Source organism: Trametes versicolor, assembly GCF_000271585.1.
Source record: "Trametes versicolor FP-101664 SS1 unplaced genomic scaffold TRAVEscaffold_3, whole genome shotgun sequence".
Classification (NCBI taxonomy): domain Eukaryota; kingdom Fungi; phylum Basidiomycota; class Agaricomycetes; order Polyporales; family Polyporaceae; genus Trametes; species Trametes versicolor.
In genome coordinates this window covers 1,320,173-1,342,466 of record NW_007360323.1, presented here as the reverse complement: position 1 = coordinate 1,342,466, position 22,294 = coordinate 1,320,173, and the positions used below count along the sequence as shown (strand labels likewise).

The 22,294-nt window shown below is 59.3% G+C and overlaps 8 protein-coding genes across 8 annotated transcripts; 5 read left to right on the top strand and 3 right to left on the bottom strand.

Moving 5' to 3' along the window:
* Nucleotides 1–900: 900 nt before the first annotated feature.
* On the bottom strand, nt 901–1,708 carry TRAVEDRAFT_118057 (uncharacterized protein; the record flags this gene model as incomplete). The annotated part of the gene is made up of 3 exons (XM_008037296.1): nt 901–1,224; nt 1,279–1,495; nt 1,554–1,708. 3 exons carry the CDS (start codon nt 1,706–1,708, stop codon nt 901–903), a joined length of 696 nt encoding a protein of 231 aa, XP_008035487.1.
* A 644-nt stretch (nt 1,709–2,352) lies between these two features.
* TRAVEDRAFT_115323 (uncharacterized protein) lies at nt 2,353–3,744 on the top strand (the record flags this gene model as incomplete). The annotated part of the gene is made up of 1 exon (XM_008037295.1): nt 2,353–3,744. One exon carries the CDS (start codon nt 2,353–2,355, stop codon nt 3,742–3,744), a length of 1,392 nt encoding a protein of 463 aa, XP_008035486.1.
* A 2,059-nt stretch (nt 3,745–5,803) lies between these two features.
* On the top strand, nt 5,804–6,410 carry TRAVEDRAFT_44384 (uncharacterized protein; the record flags this gene model as incomplete). The annotated part of the gene is made up of 6 exons (XM_008036828.1): nt 5,804–5,842; nt 5,871–5,911; nt 6,052–6,135; nt 6,196–6,226; nt 6,297–6,305; nt 6,357–6,410. The coding sequence occupies 6 exons, from the start codon at nt 5,804–5,806 to the stop codon at nt 6,408–6,410; spliced, it is 258 nt and encodes an 85-aa protein (XP_008035019.1).
* Nucleotides 6,411–7,106: 696 nt separating this feature from the next.
* TRAVEDRAFT_27131 (peptidase S28) lies at nt 7,107–9,460 on the top strand. The gene is made up of 10 exons (XM_008036615.1): nt 7,107–7,480; nt 7,538–7,582; nt 7,650–7,944; nt 8,015–8,071; nt 8,128–8,312; nt 8,369–8,548; nt 8,610–8,631; nt 8,686–8,772; nt 8,824–9,044; nt 9,100–9,460. The coding sequence occupies exons 1-10, from the start codon at nt 7,198–7,200 to the stop codon at nt 9,306–9,308; spliced, it is 1,584 nt and encodes a 527-aa protein (XP_008034806.1). The 5' UTR covers nt 7,107–7,197; the 3' UTR covers nt 9,309–9,460.
* A 600-nt stretch (nt 9,461–10,060) lies between these two features.
* Nucleotides 10,061–11,463, top strand: TRAVEDRAFT_27130. Its single transcript, XM_008036614.1, has 6 exons — nt 10,061–10,099; nt 10,159–10,198; nt 10,260–10,326; nt 10,391–10,697; nt 10,755–11,098; nt 11,149–11,463. The coding sequence occupies exons 3-6, from the start codon at nt 10,260–10,262 to the stop codon at nt 11,199–11,201; spliced, it is 771 nt and encodes a 256-aa protein (XP_008034805.1). The 5' UTR covers nt 10,061–10,099; nt 10,159–10,198; the 3' UTR covers nt 11,202–11,463.
* Nucleotides 11,464–12,711: 1,248 nt separating this feature from the next.
* TRAVEDRAFT_117702 (uncharacterized protein) lies at nt 12,712–19,110 on the top strand (the record flags this gene model as incomplete). Its single annotated transcript, XM_008037294.1, has 12 exons — nt 12,712–13,326; nt 13,399–13,599; nt 13,689–14,085; nt 14,151–14,236; nt 14,295–14,364; nt 14,423–14,798; nt 14,853–15,033; nt 15,085–15,112; nt 15,168–15,415; nt 15,470–15,633; nt 15,688–18,032; nt 18,089–19,110. The coding sequence occupies 12 exons, from the start codon at nt 12,712–12,714 to the stop codon at nt 19,108–19,110; spliced, it is 5,733 nt and encodes a 1,910-aa protein (XP_008035485.1).
* Nucleotides 19,111–19,548: 438 nt separating this feature from the next.
* On the bottom strand, nt 19,549–21,561 carry TRAVEDRAFT_116547 (cora-domain-containing protein; the record flags this gene model as incomplete). Its single annotated transcript, XM_008037293.1, has 6 exons — nt 19,549–19,641; nt 19,704–19,952; nt 20,006–20,129; nt 20,183–20,403; nt 20,458–20,640; nt 20,695–21,561. The coding sequence occupies 6 exons, from the start codon at nt 21,559–21,561 to the stop codon at nt 19,549–19,551; spliced, it is 1,737 nt and encodes a 578-aa protein (XP_008035484.1).
* Nucleotides 21,535–22,110, bottom strand: TRAVEDRAFT_117366 (uncharacterized protein; the record flags this gene model as incomplete). Its single annotated transcript, XM_008037292.1, has 1 exon — nt 21,535–22,110. A coding segment is annotated over one exon (576 nt), but the record flags the coding sequence as incomplete, so codon positions are not given.
* Between the last annotated feature and the right edge of the window lie 184 nt (nt 22,111–22,294).

Genomic DNA, 22,294 nt, shown 5'->3' with positions numbered 1-22,294 from the left:
TACTGCGCGCCCATCGTGATGTAGCTGATGCACGACCCCCGCGTAGACCTCACCCCTCTCCCGGCGGCACGAAGCCCCTGCGTGCGAATCCCCAGACTGCAAAGGTCCCTCACGCTTTTTCGCATTCCATCAGCTTCTTGTAAGGCTGCTTGACGGCCTCGACCGGAGTGAGTGCGCATGGCGGCTTTCCCGCCGAATCGCCCGACCTACTGACCCCTCGCTGTGCTGCAGGGGACCGCCTCCATCGAGCTCCTTTAACAGCCTTCTAGGAAGCGGGCACGCGAATGATCATGGGCGATCTCCCATGTCGTGGAGGTGCGTGTTAGCCACCTCGCCTCTCCTCGCGCCCGCTCTCCGCACCGTGGCTCACAACATCTCCTTACAGATGGCATCGACACCTTGTTACCGATAGGGTCACTGGCTGACGTCGTATACCGATTGTGAGGCCATCGCGCGCGTCCGGTACGGTTCGCGGTTCTCGTTGTACGTACCGCCGCTGCGCGCCGCTTCACATGCACGCGTTCTTTGGCCCTTCACGCGGGATGTCTGCTAAGCCCTGCCGCCCATTGTGGACGACATCTGATACGGTGGTTTGCGAACTCAGGCCTCAGGCACGACGGGTGCCGTAAGATGGGCCTCTGGAGAACGGCGAACTTCCGCATAGTTCGCTCCGGAGCCTACTTGGTCAGAACCTAGCCAGTACTTTCGCGGGAGGAGCTACTACTTTGCAGCAGACTCCCATGAGTTGAATCGTATATTAAGGTTGGCTGTCGTGTCTATTCAGGTAGAGAAGGTATGTATGGCAGGCAGCTATGCGGACTATCTATAAATCCTAGCCTGCAAGTCCAAACGTATGCAATGGTCCGACAAATCGACCACAACGAAAGCGAGTGATAATATTCACGCTTTACCCGGTCCGTAAATTTCTAGACACCGCTCCTCGAAAGCCTGCACCATCATCTTCGACACCTTGCTGAAGAAGGTGGCCGAGACCGCCGCATGGACCGGGTTCGCGAAGGCGAAAGACAGGTCCAACGTAACGAGCGTGGGCCGGGCGTCCCCTCCTTGAGGCGGCGCTACGGCGGCAGCGGCGTTAGAGATGTCCTGCTGGCGGGCTTCTGAAGGAAAACGCGCAGTCGAATGAGGCGACTGCGCTGACGCAGGCTGGAAGCGCCACACGGTGTTCAACGATTTGAACAAGGGTGTTGCCGACGCCGCCACCGCCTGAAGCCGCGATATCAGCATGCGCAGGACGCCGTGCCTGGGGACGGAGCATACCTCTACGGACTCATACGGTCGGCAGGTGACCTCGCTGACGTAGCTCTCCTGGAAAGACATGAAGCCCACGGTGAGTTCGACGTCCATCGTGGTCCGCCCGGGCAGGTCGGGACGCCCTTGGTGTTTTCCCAGTATTCGCGCGTTTGTGCAGAACGGGAGGAACCGGGGGTAGGACGTCGCGTCCGCGACTAGGTCATACAGTTCCTTCTGCGTGTATCTAGTGAGGAACGTGGTCAGCCGGAGCACGGCAAGCCACCCGAGACTGCGTCACACACGGAAATATCTTGCGTTCATGGTACACCTGTGGTGGTGGGTCGCCGCCATCACCACCAGAAAATGGGGACAGAGACGAGAGGTCGGGGAGGGTGAACAGCTGTCTGGAGAGGCGGTGGCCGGCGCAGTGGGTGAGGCGGGGGAGGAGGAGAGCCATGGCGGACGACCCTGGATGACCGGATCCGTGCACGGCAAAGGCGTAGACGCGCGGTGTGGCGCTGGGCGCGTACAGCGTCCGCGCGAACCTCGTCGGGCTTGCTCTTGTTCTCTCGCCTTGTCATGCTCCCTGCTTCTCCCTAGATATCTCTGCCTATTGTATCTGCTTGCTTGATATACGCTCTCCGTGCTCTGTAAAAATACCACTCGCCGACGACCCATTCGTCTCAGACTCATACCACGGCTGTACTACCACTAATTGCTCCTCTGCTCTCTCGTATTCCCGTCCCCCTGGCTCGGCACCAGCTTATCGCATTCACGAAATCTCGATATGTCTGCCCCACTATACTATCGGCAGTCAAATAGCTCCGAAGAGTGAGCATACTCTTTCTTAATGGATGTGGCGGAGACCGAGTCAGTTTTCGCAGGTCCCCTTTACAAGATGACCGCTCTGAGAGCGAGCCCGAAGCATCACCAGACGATGTCCAAGATCCACCTCCCCCGCTTGACCCACGAAACTCGGCCTTATCGCTCGTCTCTGGCGCAGGCTTCAGTCTAAATGATCGCCGTAATTCTCGGCAAAGGGACTTCGACCGTAGGAGTGTCACCAATCGCGACTTCTTCAAATATCTGTTGGACGACAACATGGAGGCGAAGAAGCTGCGAAAGGTCCTCAATATTGCCCTGGAGCGGTTGGACAATGAGACGCGACGTGCCCAGGAAGCCGAACGCCGCGCCCTGGACCTCGCGCAACGCTTCAAGCTCGTGAACGACGCTCGCCTCACGACTCAGTCGGAGTTGGATCGATCCCACGCCGAGCTTCGGATGTACAAGGTCCAGCTAGACAACGCGCAGCGCGAAATACTTCGCGGTTCAGATCTTCTGAAGGATATTGAGGCGCAGCGAGACAGCGCTGAAGCTTCTGCCGCAAGGGCGCGCTCCACCGCTCGCAGGCTCAAGGAGGAGCAGCTCATGCTTAAGGCGCGCGAGGAGGGTCGGAAAGAGGGCTATAGAGAAGGCTTACAGCGAGGATATCAACAAGCACGAGGCGCCGTGGACGCTCAGCAAATCGACGCTCCTCCCGCTGGTCTCCAACCGTTCGGCAACGTAGGCGATGAGCCCACTCGTATGGACCCTTTGGACGCTCTCCCGATGATGAATTTCGCCTCGCCCGCCGCACCGGGTAACATGCCCTTATCCTCTGCCTTCGGCACACAATACCAAGATGGATCGGCGCTGCCGGTAGACAACGATGCCTATGGTGCCGGTGCGCAGGGCTCGCGTTTCCATGAAATTATCGGTAGCCCTAGTGCCTCGACTCTTCGCTCGGCGCCTCTCAGCTCGGCGACCCGTCCAGGAGGTTCTTCGGGATGGCCACAAACGACCGAAGATGTGCGGTATATTCGTCCCACCCCGGTTCACAATGCTCCCCCCTCGCCCCATCACGTCGACTACACGATACCTCCGGATGGCTATATTCCCGCTATGGGTCCGGACAACACTATCCCCATCCCACCACCGCACGAGTTGGAACGGCCTGCATCGATGTCGAGCATGCGTCCTAGCGAAGCCTTCACAGCGGATGAACATCCCTCTCGTGCGCCGCCTGGGCCGAACGCTCGTGACTACGGGTTCCCTCAGCAGCCGCGGGCTTCTCCGCGTTCATATGCAGAGTCCCTCCCGTCGACTACAATTTCCCAATTCGACCTCGTGAACCCGGCTACTCGTGCTTTGCGCGACCGTAACTCTGGTCTCAGCGCTATACCCGAAGTCTCCAGTTCGATGGAGTTCAGCCCCAGCGCGGACGGGCGAGTGCGGAGTGGCATCTACCCCGACTCAAACCACTATGGCCCCAACGGGTCCACGAGTGATCTTGGGAACGGTCCTCGCGTTTCCCGCTCGCGAAGCAGAGATATGAGTCAGAGGATGGCGGACGAGCTGAGGTATTCCGATCCAGAAGAAATGGAACAGTGGCGACGATCCACCGCCAGTCAGGTACTGAACTTCTTTGACGTGCAGTGCTCGGTCATGTGCTGACGGAAGTCTATTCTGCGCAGAGTCAGCCCAGCACGCCGACTCGCGACAGGTTCCAAGGGCCTCCCCGACCCTCCCATATCACCACTCCTTCGCCGCTTGGAGGTCCGTCAATAACGCCTACGACCCCAGTCTCGAATCATCGCCGGTCGCACTCCGCGCAATCGCCGCCTTCGGAGAGTCGCTCCTACCCAGGCGGCGCTAGGGATCATCGGCGAACAGGCTCTTCTTCCGCAGATATCAGCATAAATATTGAGCCTCCGGTACGTGGTTTTGACACCTTCCTTGCTTCGCGCGTTTCATTTCAGCTGCTCAATGGAACTCGTTGCAGTCTGGGCCTGGTTCGAACGTCTCGCCCGGTTCGGGCTCGCTCCACCATGGTATGCTATCGCCATCGAGCTCCCGTCAGCCCTTGCCCCACCCGCCTGCCCAGCCTGCGCCCCCCGTATACGCCAACCCATACGACGGAGGCCGCGCTCCCTCCGGCGGCTACGGCTACGGTCAGCCCAACCCTCCACCTCCACAGCAATATGTTGTGCCCCCTTCCCTTACACCCGGTGCTCCCCCTTCTCCGCGGCGGACTCCCGAGCCGATGCAGGCATACCCGGCATACCCAACACCTGGCTCGAGTTCATCGGGCAGTTTTGGTAGACCCATGACTCGACAGTCGTCGCGGACACCCTCAGCAGACTACGGCGCTGCGCCTCGTTCCAGAACTCCCTCTGGTCGACCGTCTTCTGCTTACGGGAACGAACGACCGTCTTCTGCGCGTCCTATCACGCCGGGGCAGCCGTATCCTGCCATGTACCCGTCCTCCGGCGGGGCGTATCCTGACTCGCCCTCGACTGTGCCCAGCGTGCTCCGGTCCCCGTCTCGCCCCGCCAGCCGCCAGTCCCTACACCCTGACCCGCTCCGCTCGCCCTCCCGCGCCTCCGCGGATCACCACCGAAGCCTGAGCTTCAACGCGGGTTCAACCCCAGCAATGGTCCCCCGCCCACTATCGGGTGGATCGCAGCTCCGGCGCGTGCCGTCCGCGAACTCGATCAACAGCGAGACGTCGCGCAAGATCGGCGGGTTCCAACACTACGACCCGTCCGAAGCGCTGGACGCGTCGCTGCTTGCGAGCGCGGAGGATTTGCACGCCGTGCAGTCGCCGCACACAATGGCGAACACGCGTGCGAACGCAGTGTATGGCGGTCCCCCGGGCCCGTCCAAGCTGCGCTCGTCTTCGCCTTCGATGTCGTACGCAAGCTTCCGGAGCTGAGCTCGAAGCTGTTTTCGTTATGTGTCGTGTGTCGCGGGTTATTATTATGGTTCACGGATGCTTCTCATGTATGTCTATTTACGACCCGTTCTTGCTTGGTTCCGGACAGTTGACGGATTGTGTGTATCTTACGAGCGACGCGTCCCGCGTTTGGTATCGCCTTCTTGTTGTCGAGTACTTAGCATGATTGTAATGACATCGCGCCCCTGTGTACGTGTCGGCCGGCCTCTTGTATCCCCGCAGTTTTCTACGGTAGGTTCATTTTTAGCCTCGTGGCAAGCCCGGGTGCGTGAGCTTCATATACTCTGTCGCGCGTAGTGAGCTGACCATGTTGCCGTCCTGCAGGTATCCAACTTGGACCCACAAAGCAGTACAACTAGTACTGCCTGCGATCGATACGTTGTTATTTGTGGTCCACCACCAAACACAAGGTCAACGCCATGCTGTGCGGAGCGGAATCTGATACGCGAGGAGACAGGCATCGCAGAAACCCCGCGATGCCTGCAGGTCCTGGTCATTGGTCAACGTGGCGTGCAGCTGCCTCTTCTGGTAAGTACAACGTGTTCGTTGTCGCTTCAGTGTGCAAGGGATCATGCATTCATGTTCTTTGCTTGTAGGTGTTGGGCGCGGACAAATTGTCTGGCAGTGGAGAGCATGGCTCCAGCCATCTATCTGGCGTGCAGGCGTCACACAGTCAGTGTGGGCTTCTGCCTTCTATATGGCGCGAGCATGTGTCAATCCACACTGACTATGCTGTACGTACAGCACAGAGCGGTCTATGGTCGGACGACCTCCGCCATGAATGGGGCAACGCCTAATTTGAGTATGACGGACGAAGTACGTATCGCTCACTGCATGTCAACAGGGTACCGCGCTGTTCTTTGGTGCCCAGATTCTTCACGGCAGGTACGCATGACCATGACTATCAGCAGAGCACCGGTTTATAAATACGCTGCCGCCGTATGCTCATATATTCTGAGGACCTGCTCGGCATTCTATCATGATGGAATGCATCTGGCCCTTCATCCGTTAACGCGCTTCGCTAGCTTCGGTCTTATCGCGCTCTCCAGCGCTGCCAACGCCGACTTTTCTGCGCATCGAACGGCGGCGGAGGGACTCCGCTTCCGTTCGTGCGCGGGCCGGGGTGGCGCAGATTCATATTCGCCTCCTCCTGGTATGTCTTCCTCCAGGGCGAACTGGGTGATGCTCCTGCGCGGCACCGTAAGTTGTGCCAATGTCGCGGGCCGACTCCATCGTCTTTGCACCAGCTGACGGTGTCGTTGACTGACAGTCTGTCTTGGTGCGCGTGGTACTCATGACGTTATTGTCGTGTTTGCTCTGATTCTCTCAGCCCGTCGGCGCGAGGAAGAATCGCAGCCTGGAGGTGAAGAGGCCGTCGCCGTAACGGATGCCACAATTCTGCGGACATGTCGGACTTCGCGGTGGAACGTCGACTACCCCCTACTACCCCGCGGGGTTGGCATACAGGAACATTACATTGATGTCGAGGAAACTACGGTCGGCGCAAAAGATTGTTCCGACGTATCGACCATAGGAGCTCGATCTTGGCATTTATGATCCCCCACATGGAAGTCAAATATCGCGCCATCCGCATCTTGCTCGCGTACGCATACGAGACATGTCCTGCATCGCCCTCCGACCTTCCTCGCGGCGCGCGCGCTCATCGGTATGTATAGACCCTTCATATAATCAACGTACTTCGCTCACTCGTGCGCTCTATCGCGCCACTTATCTCTACCTATCATCACGGTGGCACAATCGGCCCTGGCAGGTAACAGGAAGGAGAGAAGCCATATGGCTTCTAGCAGACCTCCAGCCGCATGGTGTGTGCACGCGCAGGTGACGGGATGATATTGGCAGCGAACCCGACCGGATGGTGTCTCGCTCCCCGTTGGTCGCCCCCCGCGGCAGGCCCATCACCGTATCTTTCGCCGGCGGAACCAGGGCGCCGTTGTCGAGCCATCAAGTGATCCGGGCGGGGCACCTTCCACCCAGCCCAGGGCCCGCCCCGCGAGGTCCCGCGCGCCCGCGCGAAGTATAAGAATCCGTCATGGGTGTTGCGGCAGCACACCGTCGGCCTCGCGCGAACACCTGCGTCCCTCGGAGCCCCTCAGCTGCACACCGCGCACGGCACTCGCGCGACCTGCACCCTCGGACGAACTGACAGCGACATGGCGCCCCTCTGGAACCTCGCCTCTGTGCTCGTGCTCGCCCTCGCGGCGGCGCTCGCGGACGCCAAGACGGCGGACGGGAGGCTGCACGGGAACATCGCGCGCCGCCCGAGCGTGCCCACCGTGCCCGCGCCCGTCGACGGGCCCGTCACGAGCCGGAACGGGACCGCGCTCCCGCCGTACAACCAGACGTACCTCTTCGACCAGCTGATCGACCACACGAACCCGTCGCTCGGCACGTTCAAGCAGCGCTTCTGGACGACGGCGGAGTGGTTTGAGAAGGGTGCGTGGCCGCGCGCGTGTTTGCGCCTTGGGGGGAAGAGAGCTGACTTATCTGCAGGTGGACCCGTTGTGCTCTTCACACCCGGAGAGGCGAACGCGCAGCGTACGTACACGGCCGCGCGCGTGGTGGACGCGTCGTGCTTCGAGGCTGATCAGACGTCGCTCCGCAGCGTACAGCGGGTATCTCACGAACCGCACTATCAACGGGCAGATCGCGCAGGAGCTGGGCGGGGTGACCATCGTGCTCGAGCACCGCTACTACGGGCTCTCGAACCCGTTCCCCGACCTGTCGGTGAAGAGCCTCAAGTTCCACACGATCCAGCAGGCGATCGACGACCTCGAGTACTTTGCGAAGACGGTCGACCTGCCCATGGCGGGCGGCGACGCGCTCAAGCCCGGGCAGGCGCCGTGGATTCTGATCGGCGGCAGCTACTCTGGCGCGCTCACGAGCTTCACGGTGGTCAAGTGAGTGCAGCGTGCGCTCGGTCGACTCGGTGCACGCGGCGCGCTGACAGCGGCACGTCGTCCTCTTTAGCAAGCCGAACCTGTTCCAAGCTGCTTATGCGTCGTCCGCGGTCGTCGAGAGCATCACGTACGTACCGCTAGTGCTTCTGTGGCGGGCACGCGGTGTTGACGCACGGTGGGCAGCGACTACTGGGGCTACTTTGAGCCCATCCGGCAGTTCATGCCGCAAAACTGCTCCGCGGACGTCGAGGCTGTCATTGCGCACATCGACCAGGTGTTCACATCGAAAAACACGAAGGAGATTGACAGCATCAAGGCGCTCTTCAACATGTCCGCGTTGACCCACCTGGACGACGTCGCTGGCGCCCGTAAGTGGCGGTAGTTTCCCTTCCTCGTCCTGCGACTGACGGGTTTGGGGTTGAAGTGCGTAACAACCTTTGGGACTGGCAGTCACTCTCGCCCTCTTCCGGTTACGGAGCCTTCCACGCTTTCTGCGACGCACTCGAGGTCAAGAACGGTGTTAGCGCGGGCCCGAAGGGCTGGGGTGTCGCTCATGCTCTCCCTGCATGGGCCGCACACTGGACCGGCGGCTACTACGCCGATCGTGAGTCTCCAGCTTGCCAAGCAGAGTGTTATTTTCTGACCTGAATCGGGTGTTCTTCTAGTCTGCGGTGACCAGGATGTCGTGTGAGTTACGCTTGGCTGTCCTCACACGAATGACCTGCTGACGGCTTTGCTCAGCTCTTGCCTAGGAACGTACAACGCTACCCAGGAATTCTGGACCGATACGTCTATCGACAACGCAGGCCGCTCCTGGACGTGGATTGTGTGAGTTTCTCGACGGACGTGCCTTGTATTGGGACTGACCTTATTTTGCAGCTGCAACGAAGTCGGGTTCTACCAGGAAGGTGCTCCAATCAACCACCCGACCCTTGTTACCCGCCTTGTGCAACCGGCATACGACGAACGCCAGTGCACGTACTGGTTCCCTGAGGCGTTCCCCATCGGGACTCTGCCGGTTCCCAGGGTGGACCAGACGAACAAGGCTTACCACGGCTGGTTCGTCAACGAGAACCACCTCTTCTTCGCCAACGGCCACCGTGAGTACAGCCGAAGTGGATAGCAGAACAGCCCCATCTCACACGCTCGATATAGGTGACCCGTGGAGAGAGGCGACGCTCGCCGCAGATGGGACGAACTTCCGCAGCACGCCCGGACAGCCGCTCGCGATCTCGGACGGGTTCCACTGCTCCGACCTGAGCACGACGAACGGCAACGTCGACGCGACGGTGCTGGCTGTGCAGCAGCAGGCACTCAAGGCGATTGCTGGGTGGATTGCGGAGTGGAAGCCGACGAAGCACTGAGGCTAAGCTCCGTGCATACATACATGCCGCAGCCGCGGCCGAAGGCCCAATGCTTCGCTATGAACGTCATTACGGAACTTGGATAGCTGTACTATACCGCTGTGCCTATAGAACGCGACCCAACGAGAGCTGTCCTCGACTGGCATTGAGCCCATAGCCCAGGGCTGGATTGGGCCATGGATATGCGCATTGTGTGGACGCGGTACCGGTGTTCGCAGAAGCACGCGGGTATTGTCGCGCAACCATTGAAGCTGCCAGACAACCGGAGCAGTCGGGCACGGGGTGGCAGAGCACTGCAAGCCGAGGAGGCTGAATGAGAGCGATGGTGCTTGGCTGGGAGCAAGTGGCACTGGTGGCAGCGGTAAGCCCTAGTTGGTCACGATCGCAACTTGGGCCTTCGATCAAGACGTCAGCCAGCCCAGGCGCCGTGGCAACTCCCCGCCCATCGCCCGCTCCACACCCCAGCACAAACCCCCGCAGCGGCCGCTGGCTGGGCATAAAGCAGCGCACAATGCAGGCCATAGCAGGCACGATTGTTCTAACAAACGGACTATCGGACGGGCGCGGACAAAGGACAGCCATCTGGCCGCATATCAGGTTCGGACGGCGCTTGCCCGATATGGCTTCGCGCGCTCGAGGAATCTCCATCGGAAAGGCCCGCACGTGACTTCCCCTCTGCCCACAACCGAACAACCCTCTGCCCAGCTCTGGATTTAATTTGTTCATTTATCTCCCCTTCACCTCTCTCCTTCAACTCTCATCATCTGCCCGTCGCCACTCCCTATCACCCAGTTAGTCCTCCGCGCGCCCGTCGTTCGCGTTCACGAGCTCACCGTCGTCTTCGTTGCAGTCCTCCACCTCTTTACCCACCCCCAATCAACTCTATCACAGTGAGTGCCCCCGCGTGAGACGCGTTATTCCCGCGTGCTGATGACGTATACCCCGCGTTAGATGACCCAGACTCGTGAGGACTCCGTCTACCTGGCCAAGCTCGCTGAGCAGGCCGAGCGTTATGAGGGTGCGTGTCTTCGACGCGTGGCTCGTGTCGCGTGGCTAACGCCGTCCATCTACGCGTCGTGCAGAGATGGTTGAGAACATGAAGCGTGTTGCTTCGTCCGACCAGGAGCTCACCGTTGAGGAGCGTAACCTCCTGTCCGTTGCCTACAAGAACGTCATCGGCGCGCGCCGTGCGTCTTGGCGCATCGTCTCCTCCATCGAGCAGAAGGAGGAGTCCAAGGGCAACGAGGCCCAGGTCAAGATGATCAAGGGCTACAGGGAGAAGATTGAGAGCGAGCTTGCGAAGATCTGCGAGGACATCCTCGACGTCCTCGACAAGCACCTTATCCCCTCGGCCGCGTCGGGCGAGTCGAAGGTGTTCTACCACAAGATGTGAGTTTGACAGATCGTCGCGTCGTCGTTTGATCGGATTCTAATCTTGTCATGCAGGATGGGTGACTACCACCGTTACCTTGCTGAGTTCGCGACTGGCGACAAGCGGAAAGAGAGCGCCGACAAGTCGCTCGAGGCCTACAAGGCCGCGTCCGACGTTGCCGTCACCGAGCTCCCCCCCACACACCCCATCCGCCTTGGGCTCGCGCTCAACTTCTCCGTCTTCTACTACGAGATCCTCAACAGCCCCGACCGTGCATGCCACCTTGCGAAGCAGGCGTTCGACGATGCTATTGCCGAGCTCGACACCCTCTCCGAGGAGAGCTACAAGGACTCCACCCTCATCATGCAATTGCTCCGTGACAACCTCACCCTCTGGACGTCGGACATGCAGGAGTCTGGTACGTATTCGTGATTATATGCGTGTTGTTCTTCGCTGATTCCTTTACAGACAAGCCTGCGGATAAGGAGGAGGGCGCTGAGGCCCCCGCGGAAGACGCATAATCGCGCACCTCGGGGTTGGCGGAAGTCCTTCGTGTCTTGTAGTTCGTCGTAGTCGTCTTGCTCATCCATCATCAGCATTGTGCATCCTCATCGTACCATAATCGCGCACCTATCATCTCTTTGCATTCGTTTATTTTTTCGTGTCACTACTCTCTTCGGCTTGTCTCTATCATCTGCGCGATGACGGTCAGAACGGCCGTAATCCGTCTCGTAGTGGCTGTGGCATGTATACAGGGAAATTCGCATTCAGTGATCATGAACACAGTGGGATGATGTCGTCCAGTCACTTGACAGTAAGAACTCTATCAAGCACGAACCAGAAAGCTTGATATCTGTCAAGTCTCAACAAAACGATGTGCCTCTAGAGGGAAAAGATGTTCATTGTTCCTTTGGGTGGTGGCGCGGTTACACAGGTATACACGAATATCTGCTCGGAGTGTTGCTACTTGTTCCTCACATGTACAGGGGGGGTCGCTGCTAATCATGGACATTAAAAACTACGCGTAACCTATTCGCGGGAGGTCTATCAATCAGATGATAGCTCGAAGCACATCCTTCTTGACATTGACAGGTATGTCTAGACTCTGCGCGGCCTCATGCTTGTAAAGTTTCATGTGAGAAATGAAGCCATATTACAGGTGGATAGGTAGGGGACTAGGCCTCTGTATCTCGCTGACGTCTAGAACCATTTTTGGGCACGCGGAGCAGAACGAGGACGGTGTCAATACGCTCAAGCCTTGCTTCGAGCCAATTTTTCTCCAATGTGATGACATGAATGTTTCACCAGGGCTCTGTTGTACATATAGCCTTCAATGATTGTCACAGAAGACGTGTTGCTTGTTGCGCATGACACACTAAGAACGGTTGAGATGAAGTGAGCGCAGTCGAGTTGGCGCCAGTCAGTGCTAGAGAATGGGCGCTTGCGTCAGCACAGCAAATCAGTCGGAAGCTGAAATACCGCGGCGCACAACCGCCACCCGGTTTCTACGATGAGTACTTGCAGCCCACGCCATGGACGCCGCTGGCCGCCTGGAGGCTCGCATGAGGAGTACGTGGGAAGGAGGCGAGGGTGAGAATGCACAACCGGTAGGAGGTGGACACAGGGACCGAGGTGGGCGTTGCGGGGCTCGTGCCGTACAGGGCGGGATAGACGCTGATTGGGTGAGCTTGAATCGTCGCGGAGTTGGAGTTACCGCCGGCCGTGTGTCGGGCGTTGCTCGAGCGTGTGCGCCCGGCCACGAGAATCTGCACTGTTCCAGCGGCACCCTGCACTGCGAACCTGGCCGCGAGAGGGGTCGATTGTGGGCCTCCGAGGGGCGAGTAGGAAGGGTGTGTGTGGCTATGAGTCCAGCGATCAGGCGGCGGCAAGATCGGCGAAGCGAATTGAACTCAGCGAAGGGGGACATTCCCACGTGGAAGGTGTCTGGTCGGCCGGGCGCTCGTGAAGCGTTCTCAAATCAAGGCTGAGGCGTCCGCGCCCTCTCTCTTCCTTTCCTTCTCCACGGCCACAATGCACGGCTCTCCCTCCCCTCGCGGCGCCAGCGCTCGCAGGGGCCGCTCCCCGCGCACTCATCCCACCAGCCCCGCCCCCTCCTCCCTTCCCCCCGATTTTTCCGCGAAGGCTCCTGCCACCTTCACCTCGTGCCTGAGTATCGCTGTCGAGGGCGCTATTCCGATCGAACGCCCGGACCCGACGGCACCACCCCAGGACATCCCTGCCCCCGCCGCCTCTGCCGACTCCAAGCGCGCCCCGCGCAAATCCAAGACCGACGCCCTTGCTGCGCTGCACACGCATGCGCAGACGACCCTCGGTGAGGAGTCTCTCAACGACACTATCAACGACGAGGCCGGCATCCGCATACAGCTGCGCGACGGCCCTCCCCTCTCCGTGCCCCAAATGCTCGACCTCTCGTCTGTCAAGACTGCAGATGCACGGCCAACAACTCCCAAGACCGGCCCGAGGCCGTTCGGGCTCACCGATTGTCCCACTTTCCACCCGACACCCGAGCAGTGGAAGGACCCCATGGCGTATATTGCCTCCATTGCGGACGCAGGAAAGCGCTACGGCATGTGCAAGATTGTGCCGCCGGCGGGCTGGAACATGCCCTTCGTGACGGACACCGAGGTGCGTCTCCGATGCGTCCGCCGCTCAGTGGCGTAGCGCCCGCGCAGCAGCGGTCTGACACACTTCATGCAGCGGTTCCGGTTCAAGACCCGGTTGCAGCGTCTTAACTCGATCGAGGCCTCGTCGCGTGCAAAGGTGAATTTTCTGGAGCAGCTGTATCGGTTCCACAAGCAGCAGGGCAATCCCCGCGTCTCCGTTCCCACCATCAACCACAAGCCGCTCGATCTCTGGCTGTTGCGGAAGGAAGTGCACAAGCTCGGTGGCTATGATGCGGTATGATTCAGAGCATCCCCTGCGATTATCTGACGGTGACGCTGATCGGCGCTCCCGCTGTTGTCTTTGTTCCGTCTGGCTGCTACTAGGTCACGAAAGACAAGAAGTGGGCGGACCTGGGGCGGCTCTTGGGCTACACGGGCATCCCGGGCCTCGCGACACAGCTCCGCAACTCTTTCAGCCGTGTCATCCTTCCCTACGAGCAGTTCTGCGACCGCGTCCGCAGCTCGCCGGCGTTGTCCCCGAACAAGGCGCGCGATCCTCAGTTGAAGACCCACGTCAACATCCAGGGCGCCGCAAGCATCCCCCGCCCAAGCACGCCTGATTCTGCCGCTGGCGACGAGAGTCCACCGTCAAGTCCTCTCACCGCTACTTCTAGCCCCCTATCTGAACCGCCCGACGAGGGAGATCACAAGGATGCCAACGGTGTGAAGTCGGAATCTTCGAGGCCACGGAGGAGTGCAAGACATGTTTCGCAAGAGCATGGTACCCGTATGTCAATCTGACGGGAGACAACCTTTATTCCTGTACTGACGACGCCCCAAATGCAGGCGCTCGACGAGCGTCTACTGCAAATGACACAGGTCAGCTAGCATTTGCCAAGACAGCGTCGCAAGACAACAAGTCGCCTCAGGAGGTGCGACACGTAGCAGCTCTCGTGAGGTATCTGATGTCTGATACCGTCTGTCACTTAGCTTCATTGCGAGATTTGCCTCAAGAAGGACCAGGGCGAGAAGATGTTGATATGTGACGGTTGCGATTGCGGTGCGTCGAGGCTGCAGGTTGTATGCGCGAAACGGTTCGTGACCTCTTCGGATTTCAGGCTTCCACATGTTCTGCCTCGACCCCCCTCTCGTCAACATCCCCCGAGGCCAGTGGTTTTGCCACACATGTCTTTTCGGCACCGGTGGAGACTTCGGCTTCGACGAAGGTGAAGAGCACAGCTTATCCAGCTTCCAAGCGAGGGACCTCGAGTTTCGGCGCCTATGGTTCCTCAGCCACCCACCGCAATCCGTCACGGCGAACGGCGGCCAATCTTCGTCCAGTGCTCATGCAAACGATCCTTATGCTAACCGCTTCGGAAACATGGTGGTCACGGAAGATGATGTGGAGAAGGAATTTTGGCGGTTGGTGCAGTCGCAGAACGAGACGGTGGAGGTTGAGTATGGTGCCGACGTGCACTCCACGACACACGGAAGGTGAGTCAATGTTTGGACACTACTGGGGACCGCGCTGAATGTGTCGTCGTGCAGTGGGATGCCCACGTTGGAGACTCACCCGCTAGACCCCTACTCGAAAGACCCCTGGAATTTGAACAACATCCCCATTCTCCCTCAGTCTCTCCTTCGCTATATCAAGTCTGACATCTCTGGCATGACCGTACCTTGGACTTACGTCGGAATGATCTTTTCAACGTTTTGCTGGCACAACGAGGTGCGCATTGCGAACTTTACAGCGGGTGGCCGCCTAACCCGACCCCTTCAGGATCACTATACCTACAGTATCAACTACAGTGCGTAACAATTTGGCGCATTTATCCGTAAAATTTGCTGACAAGATTTCCACAGTGCACTGGGGCGAGACCAAGACATGGTACAGCATTCCTGGCTGTGACGCCGGGAAGTTTGAGGCAGCTATTAGAAAGGAGGCGCCTGACCTCTTCGAGGCGCAGCCCGACCTGCTTTTCCAGCTCGTTACGCTCATGAACCCGCAGCGTCTCAAGGAGGCCGGTGTAGACGTCTATGCGTGCAACCAGCGCGCCGGAGAGTTCACCGTCACGTTCCCGAAGGCTTACCACGCCGGCTTTAATCACGGAGTGCGTATTTTCGTGCCACATCCGCTGACATCGGTCTGATTGTCTCGGACACAGCTCAACTTCAACGAGGCGGTCAACTTTGCATTGCCGGACTGGCTGCCGCTCGGACTAGACTGTGTCAAGCGGTACCAGGAGCACAGGAAGATGCCGGTGTTCTCGCATGACGAACTCCTTATCACCGTCACACAGCAGTCCCAGTCGATACAGACAGCGCTATGGTATGGGCCACTTGTTCCGACCGGGTGAAGCAATACTGACGGGCATCTATCTAGGCTAAATGATCCCCTCCAGGAGATGACGGATCGCGAAATGGATGCACGAACCCGCGCTCGCGCTCGGCAGATGAACGAGGTCCTCGAGGAGACCGACCGAGGAGACGACCAGTACCAGTGCAGCGTCTGCAAGGTTTTCTGCTACCTCTCCCAGATCACATGCACCTGCACGAACAAGATTGCATGCATCGATCACGTCGACCAGCTGTGCAAGTGTCCGCCGGTTAACCACGTCTTGCGGAAGCGCTTTAGCGACACGGAGCTCCAGGACATCCAGGCGCGGGTATCGGAGCGCGCAGCCGTACCGACGGTCTGGCGCGGGAAGCTGAAGCGGCTCCTTGACGACAGCCCGCGGCCGCCGCTCAAGGGCCTCAGGAACCTGTTCACCGAGGGCGAGCGCATCCAGTTTCCGCTCGCGGAACTCAACTCCTTGCGCAAGTGCGTCAACAAGGCGAACGAGTGGCTCGAGGCCGCGAACGGCATACTCATCCGGAAACCGACCCGGAAGCGCACGCGCAAGTCGCGCGGGCGTTCGTCCACGGCAGACACCGGCCTGAGCACCGGCATCGGAGACGAGATCATCGACAAGCCGGACCGTACTCTCGAGGACCTGTATGCGCTCCTGTCCGAGGTCGAGAACCTGGGCTTCGACGCGCCGGAGATCGCGCAACTGCGCACGATCGCGGCCGAGGCGGAGGACACGCGCAGGAAGGCGCGGGCGCTCCTCGAAGCGAAGACACTGCCGCGGGAGCGCGAGATGTACGTGCGCGAGTGCGAGCATCTTATCCTACACGCGCAGACGTTGAACGTGCTCGTGGACGAGATCGTGGAGGTGGAGAAGATTGTGCTCCGCGAGCAGCTGGTCAAGGAGCTCGAGGAGGCCCTCGATGACGACAACCTCACGCTCGAGGACGTGCGGCAGCTCATGGCGCGTGCGCATGCGTGCAATCTGCCCGCTGAGAACATGTACATGCAGCGGCTGGAGACGCTTTTGCGGGCTGGCTCAAACTGGGAGGAAAAGGCGAAGGCGTTGCTCGACAAGCAGCAGCGTACACTCGAAGACCTGGAGGAGTTCGTCAAGCCGAGGCGCAGTGGTATGCCCGTCGACCCAGACTTGCTCGAGCGTATTCTGGACCTGCGGAAGAAGGGCAAGGATTTCGAGAAGCAGGCGAAGATCTGGCTGCTCTCCGAGCCCGGCGCCCCGAAACCCAAGGTGCAGGAAGTCGTACGCCTCGTCACCGAGCACGACAAGGACTTTGAAATCCCCGCGGTGGAAGATCTCAAGCGCACCGTCGACTTCGCGCAGGACCTCGAAGCGCGCTGTGAAGCGGTGATGCGGGGGATCTACAACCCGCAGGACGAGCCGGACGTGTTCCATACGATGCTGCAGTGGCGCAAGTACGCGAAGGAGCACCTGACGATGTTCTCGCTTCCGAACTTCGAGACGCTCGACAAGCAGCTGACGACGCACTTCCGCTGGCTCGAGGGCCTGCCGTGGTGGTGCCGGCAGCACCAGGAGTCGCATGGGCAGCCGATCCTCGATGATGTTGTGGAGTCGACGCGGCCCGAGGACGACCTGCCCCCGAACGACGAGTACTTCACCTGCATCTGCACAACTCCTGTTCGGCCTCCAGCCCACGGCACGGTGTCGGACGCCGTGCAGTGCGACCACTGCTTCGCACGCTTCCATGGGATCTGCGCGGCCAACGGCGGCTCGTGTCCGTTCTGCGACCACCACCACTGGAATGGCACTATCCACAAGGAGCGCAACTGGCACTTTTTCTTCCTCCCGCAGTTGCTCTTGCAGGCCCCTGATGTTACGAAGAACTACTCGGAGGAGTGGAAGCAGCTCGAGATCATCGTGCATCGAGTCGACCGCCTGTGCGCCGTCATCGGTCAATTCCTATCGTTCGCTGCGCAGCCGACCAACCATCGCGTGGACTACATCCCGCAGGTCCGCCACTACATGCGCAAGCTGTACAAGATCCAATTCAACGTCGCCTCGAACCCCGACGCGAACTTCGGCCTCGATTTGGCGGGTCTGCACCGTATCCTGGCTGGGCAGCCGATCCCTGTGCGGATGAAGAAGCGCCGCCGGCCGAAGTTCGTGTTCGGGCAGGACGTGGACAAGGACTGGAACGACGGGACGCGGTGCATCTGCCGTGGGCGCACGAACTATCTTCTGAACTTCGCGAAGGTCGAGTGCGAGGTCTGCAACAAGTTCTATCACGGTGGATGCGTCTTCTACCCGGCGGACGGGGCCAACAACCGTTTCATGTGTCCGCTCTGTTGTGTGCGGAAGAACAGGGTGTACCCATACTCTGAAGTGCGCGTGAAGCATGTCGGTAAGTTATCATTCCGTGCTGCGAGTCTTTGGCTGGGTTTTAACTTTTTTGCGTAGATACCAAGGAGGGGGATGTGTTTGTGGACACGAAGGAAATGCTCGACACTTTCAGCAAAGACATCGTGTATATGCGCCTGCCCCCGCCGTACACGCAGACACTTTTCGTGGAGCTCATTCGGTTTACGCCCGGCCAGCCGGACAACGTAGCTGCCAACGGTTCTACTCCCTCCGCACCTCCTAGGAATGGCGCGGGCCCTGCCAACCACCAGGCACCAATGACCCTCGCCAATGGCAGCTCTGCGAACCCCCGCGCGATGCATCCCCACCCTCACTCTCATCCCCATCCCCATTCCCACCCGCACCCTCATGGTCATCCTGCACACCCTGCTCATCCTCATGCTCACCATGGGCCCGTCTCCACGCCTCCCACCTCTGCAGGGCCTTATGAAGCGCCCCCACACGGGCCTCACGGACCTGGCCAGCTCATCCCCCCTCCGCCATGGGCAGCTACCAGTCGGTGGAGTAGTGCCGCTGCCGCTGCCGCGCCGCCAAGCGCGAGGACAATGCCGTCCATGCCTCCCGGCAGCGAGCAGCTGCGGTCTCCTCTTTCTACTCCTCCACAAGGCTCCCGGAAACGCAAGTACCCAGACGACATGCCTCCGGGTGCACCGGACGAACGACTCGCTCCCGCCCCAATGATCAGGTCCCCTAAGCGTCTCCACTCGAGTCAGACCACGCCACCTATGCCCCGCGCCAACCCAGGCATGTCGCCCTCGCTCGCGATGATGCTTGCACAGGCGCCGGGGGATCCGCGCTCGCCGACGCGGCAGCCGTCCGGCTCGACTCCGTATTCGCGGGGCCCGCCAGGTATGGTGCCCCCAAGCCCCGTGGCCGTCGGGCGAGGTCCCGGACCCGAGGATGGGATGCCGTCGCCGTCGGGGTCGCATCACAGCGTGCGAAAGGTCAAGGTTGGGTACCCTGGAGGTGGGCCTCCAAATAGTAGGGGCGAGGAGGACCGTGGCTGGCGACCTCCGCCGCCGCATGACAACCGCTCTCCCCCTGGTCCTCCTCGACACTGACGACGTGCATCCGTGTTCCATTTGCCCTACATCACGCTGCATGCATCGCAATGAACGATACATGTCCCGCCAGTCACCGATTTTCTTCTGCTTCTACGGTTTTCTTTCAGCTTACGTATGACGCTGCTATAGTGCTGCTGTATCATGTTTGTTTGGTCTATTGCTGTGCTTTGTGTAATTCTATATATCGCGAATTCTATTCCGAATCCGTATGTCCGCCCTCAGGCCTCAAACCTCAACAGGTGACATCGGTTCTCTAGGTATTCGGGTGCGGAAGGGGGCCATTATATATGGCCAATGCGGCCGGGATATCGTGTACATGATGTTATGGTACAATCGTATGCTGGTATGCCGTAAATGCCGTAAGTAAAATGAGGCGACTTGTCCAGAGTATGCCGGACTGTCCAGGGAGCCGAACAGGAATGCGGAAGGGGAAGACTACCGGTGGAGCATGAGCTTGTATGTGGACCAACCAGCCACGACGGCGAATGCTGCGAGAACGGCGACGATGGAACCGAACCATTTCAGGTTCTACGGGAGGGACGTGTCAGACTTTTACTCGGTATATGCAGTGAAAGCAGAGAGATACTGACTTCGACATCCTGGCCTGGTACGTGCACGTTCATGCCCCATAGACCCGTCACCAAGTTCATCGGGATGAGCACGGTACCGAGTGCAGTGAGTTTGGACAGGACGTCGTTGATCTGGTTGTTTGCGTCGGTCATCTCGATGGAAATTTGCGCGAGGTAATTCGAGTGCGAGCGCGAGAGGATCTTCTCGTAGTGGTTCAAGTTCTGGGTCATCGTGATCAAATGATCTTGGATGTCCGAGAGGTAAAGGCCCTGCACACCAAGGGATAAGTAACGCGCGAAAGGAAGAGATAGTAACCACTTACGATGTCGGATGTTGGTGCAACCCGCCAGTTCTCGTTACATCGCTTCGCGAGACCCTTTACGACGTCTGCCTTATTACCCATGAGCCGTAGAAGGCCCATGACCTTCTTGCGACAAGAACCAATCCTAGGACAATCTGTAAGTATCGGCCACATCAGGACATTTGAACATTGGCAGACCTTCTCAGCATGTCACTTTGCTCAGCCTCCTTCAAAATCAATACCAGTTCGTCGATACTATCGACTTCGTATTCGATGCCCTGAATGAGCGGTCCGAACGCATCGGTGATGTCATCGATGAGAGCGTAGGATATCCAGTCCGAGGTGACACTGATATAATCCTTCAGCTGCTTAATGCGTCGCCGAACGTTCTGTGGATGAGGAGTAGGCCTGAAATGGAACTGCAACATTGCAATCAGTAATGGGTCAGCAAACCCACTGCATACACCACTCACCGAAAGGATGCCGTCTCGGAAGACGATAATGTACATGTTCAACGGTTCGAGATAAGTCGGACTGTACGTGTCCTGGTCGAAGCCACGGAAACAGACAAGATAGTAGTTGCGGAACAACTCGATCTTCTCGCGCGTTTCTTCCATCTGAATATCTTCTGTTGTCAAGGGATGGATGGAAAACACCTGCTCCAGTGCGTTAATTCGGTAAACAAATACGACGCCGAAAATGACGCGAACCTTGCTGAGAAGCTTCATTTCGTCATCTGTAGGCGCGAGGACGTCCAGCCACCAGGTATAGATTTCCGAGGCACTGGACTCGCCAAGCCTTCGTTCCGGTTGCAGCGTCTTAGCGAGGCCGCTCGTTGCGCCGCCGGCGTTAGGGACTGGTACCGGCGATGTCGCGCCAGACTTGGGTACGGAACCAAGACCTCCAGCTGGATGGTTTAAAAAAGATGCACGGGCACTCGTTGCATTTGAAGGTTGCTGCGACTCCTTATGACCCAAGAAAAGGTCCTCGAACGACTGGCCTTCGGCTGGTAGTTCGCCTAGGCTCCGCGCATGGATGGTTGCCGAGAGAGCATTCGAATAGAATGAGAAACGATATGGTCGGTCGTGTCCAGAGCCCGGCCCGCCACCCCCAAGTCCCATCCCATCTGGGCCACTCCTGAGAGCATCCCCCACGTTGTCGTACGAGGGTACCGCGCTAAGTGTAGTGCCCATACCCCCTAGATGCGGCGCGCGCGAACCGAGCGTGGGCGGCGGTGGGCCGCCCTGTTCGAACAGAGCCATCTTTCCCCTGCGCGGACCCGGAGAGCTTGAACTCAGTTTCCGTTGGCGCACCCGCGGGAATGTGAACGGGAGCGAAGAGTCCTGCGATGCAGGCACGTCGCCCTCGGGCGGACCGTCCGGCTGGAGAGGCTGCTCGCTCGAACTGGGTATAGGTACGTGAGTCGAGGACGATGCTTGTGCCTGTCGGAAATCAAATCGAGGCGGAGAGGTCGGTGAACGGATGCCGAGACGAGTCTTTTCGTCTCGTGCAAAGTCCTCCATTAGCGAGAACTCATAATGTGGGCCGTCCGTGCGCTCGACCGTCGCCTGGTACATTGGCAGTCCACCCATTGCAGCGTCATCGTGGTATGGGACGTCGAGCGAGACCAGGAGAGCAGGGTCATGACCGGCACTGAGATGATTGTTGAGCAGCTCATCTCCAGGCGTCGGTCCGGGATGCTGGTATTGCTCTGGACGCTCGACGTCCACTTGCAGCTGCGGTGCCCCTCTGGCCTCGTCGATAGCCTGTTGCTCCTGAAGTGAGAGCGCAGGAAAGCGTGGCTCGTCGATAGAAGCCCGGCGAGCGATTGGAGAGAGGGGCGGAGGCGTGATTGGCGAGGGCATGACTATCGTCCCGCTGCGCGCGCGAGACAGCTGCATGGCCATGTCGGCATCCATGGTGCGCTGCCGCTCGCGGGCGTCGGGGTCGTGGGGGTTGTACGACCTCGAGAGGGTAGGCGAAAGCCGGGGACGGGACGGAGGTTCGTTGATCTCGCTTCCGCTGCTCTGACGGTGACGGACGGGAGACTGGTCGCTCCTAATCTGCCTGGGTGAGCTGGAGATAGACCCATTGAGGATGGAAGAGTTGTCGGGCGGGGAGGCCATGGCTGTCGGTCTCAATTTGCGCACAGACAATTCTCAGCGGAGTAGTGGCAAGCAGAGTCAATCAATCCGAGCTGGCAGCTGCCAAAAAGCGCGCGTCCGTCGGCACAGTCGAGATCGTCAATGCTAAGCAGAAGAGGTCACAGCGAGGAGTGCCAGCGAGGACGATGTCGAGGACGCGGAGGAA

Coding starts and splice junctions, on each gene's coding strand:
- TRAVEDRAFT_27130 (XM_008036614.1), top strand. CDS start 10,260: ATGACCCAGACTCGTGAGGACTCCGTCTACCTGGCCAAGCTCGCTGAG. Junction 10,698..10,754: donor AAGGTGTTCTACCACAAGAT/GTGAGTTTGACA, acceptor CTTGTCATGCAG/GATGGGTGACTACCACCGTT. Junction 11,099..11,148: donor GTCGGACATGCAGGAGTCTG/GTACGTATTCGT, acceptor ATTCCTTTACAG/ACAAGCCTGCGGATAAGGAG.
- TRAVEDRAFT_27131 (XM_008036615.1), top strand. CDS start 7,198: ATGGCGCCCCTCTGGAACCTCGCCTCTGTGCTCGTGCTCGCCCTCGCG. Junction 7,481..7,537: donor GGCGGAGTGGTTTGAGAAGG/GTGCGTGGCCGC, acceptor ACTTATCTGCAG/GTGGACCCGTTGTGCTCTTC. Junction 8,549..8,609: donor CGGCGGCTACTACGCCGATC/GTGAGTCTCCAG, acceptor GTGTTCTTCTAG/TCTGCGGTGACCAGGATGTC.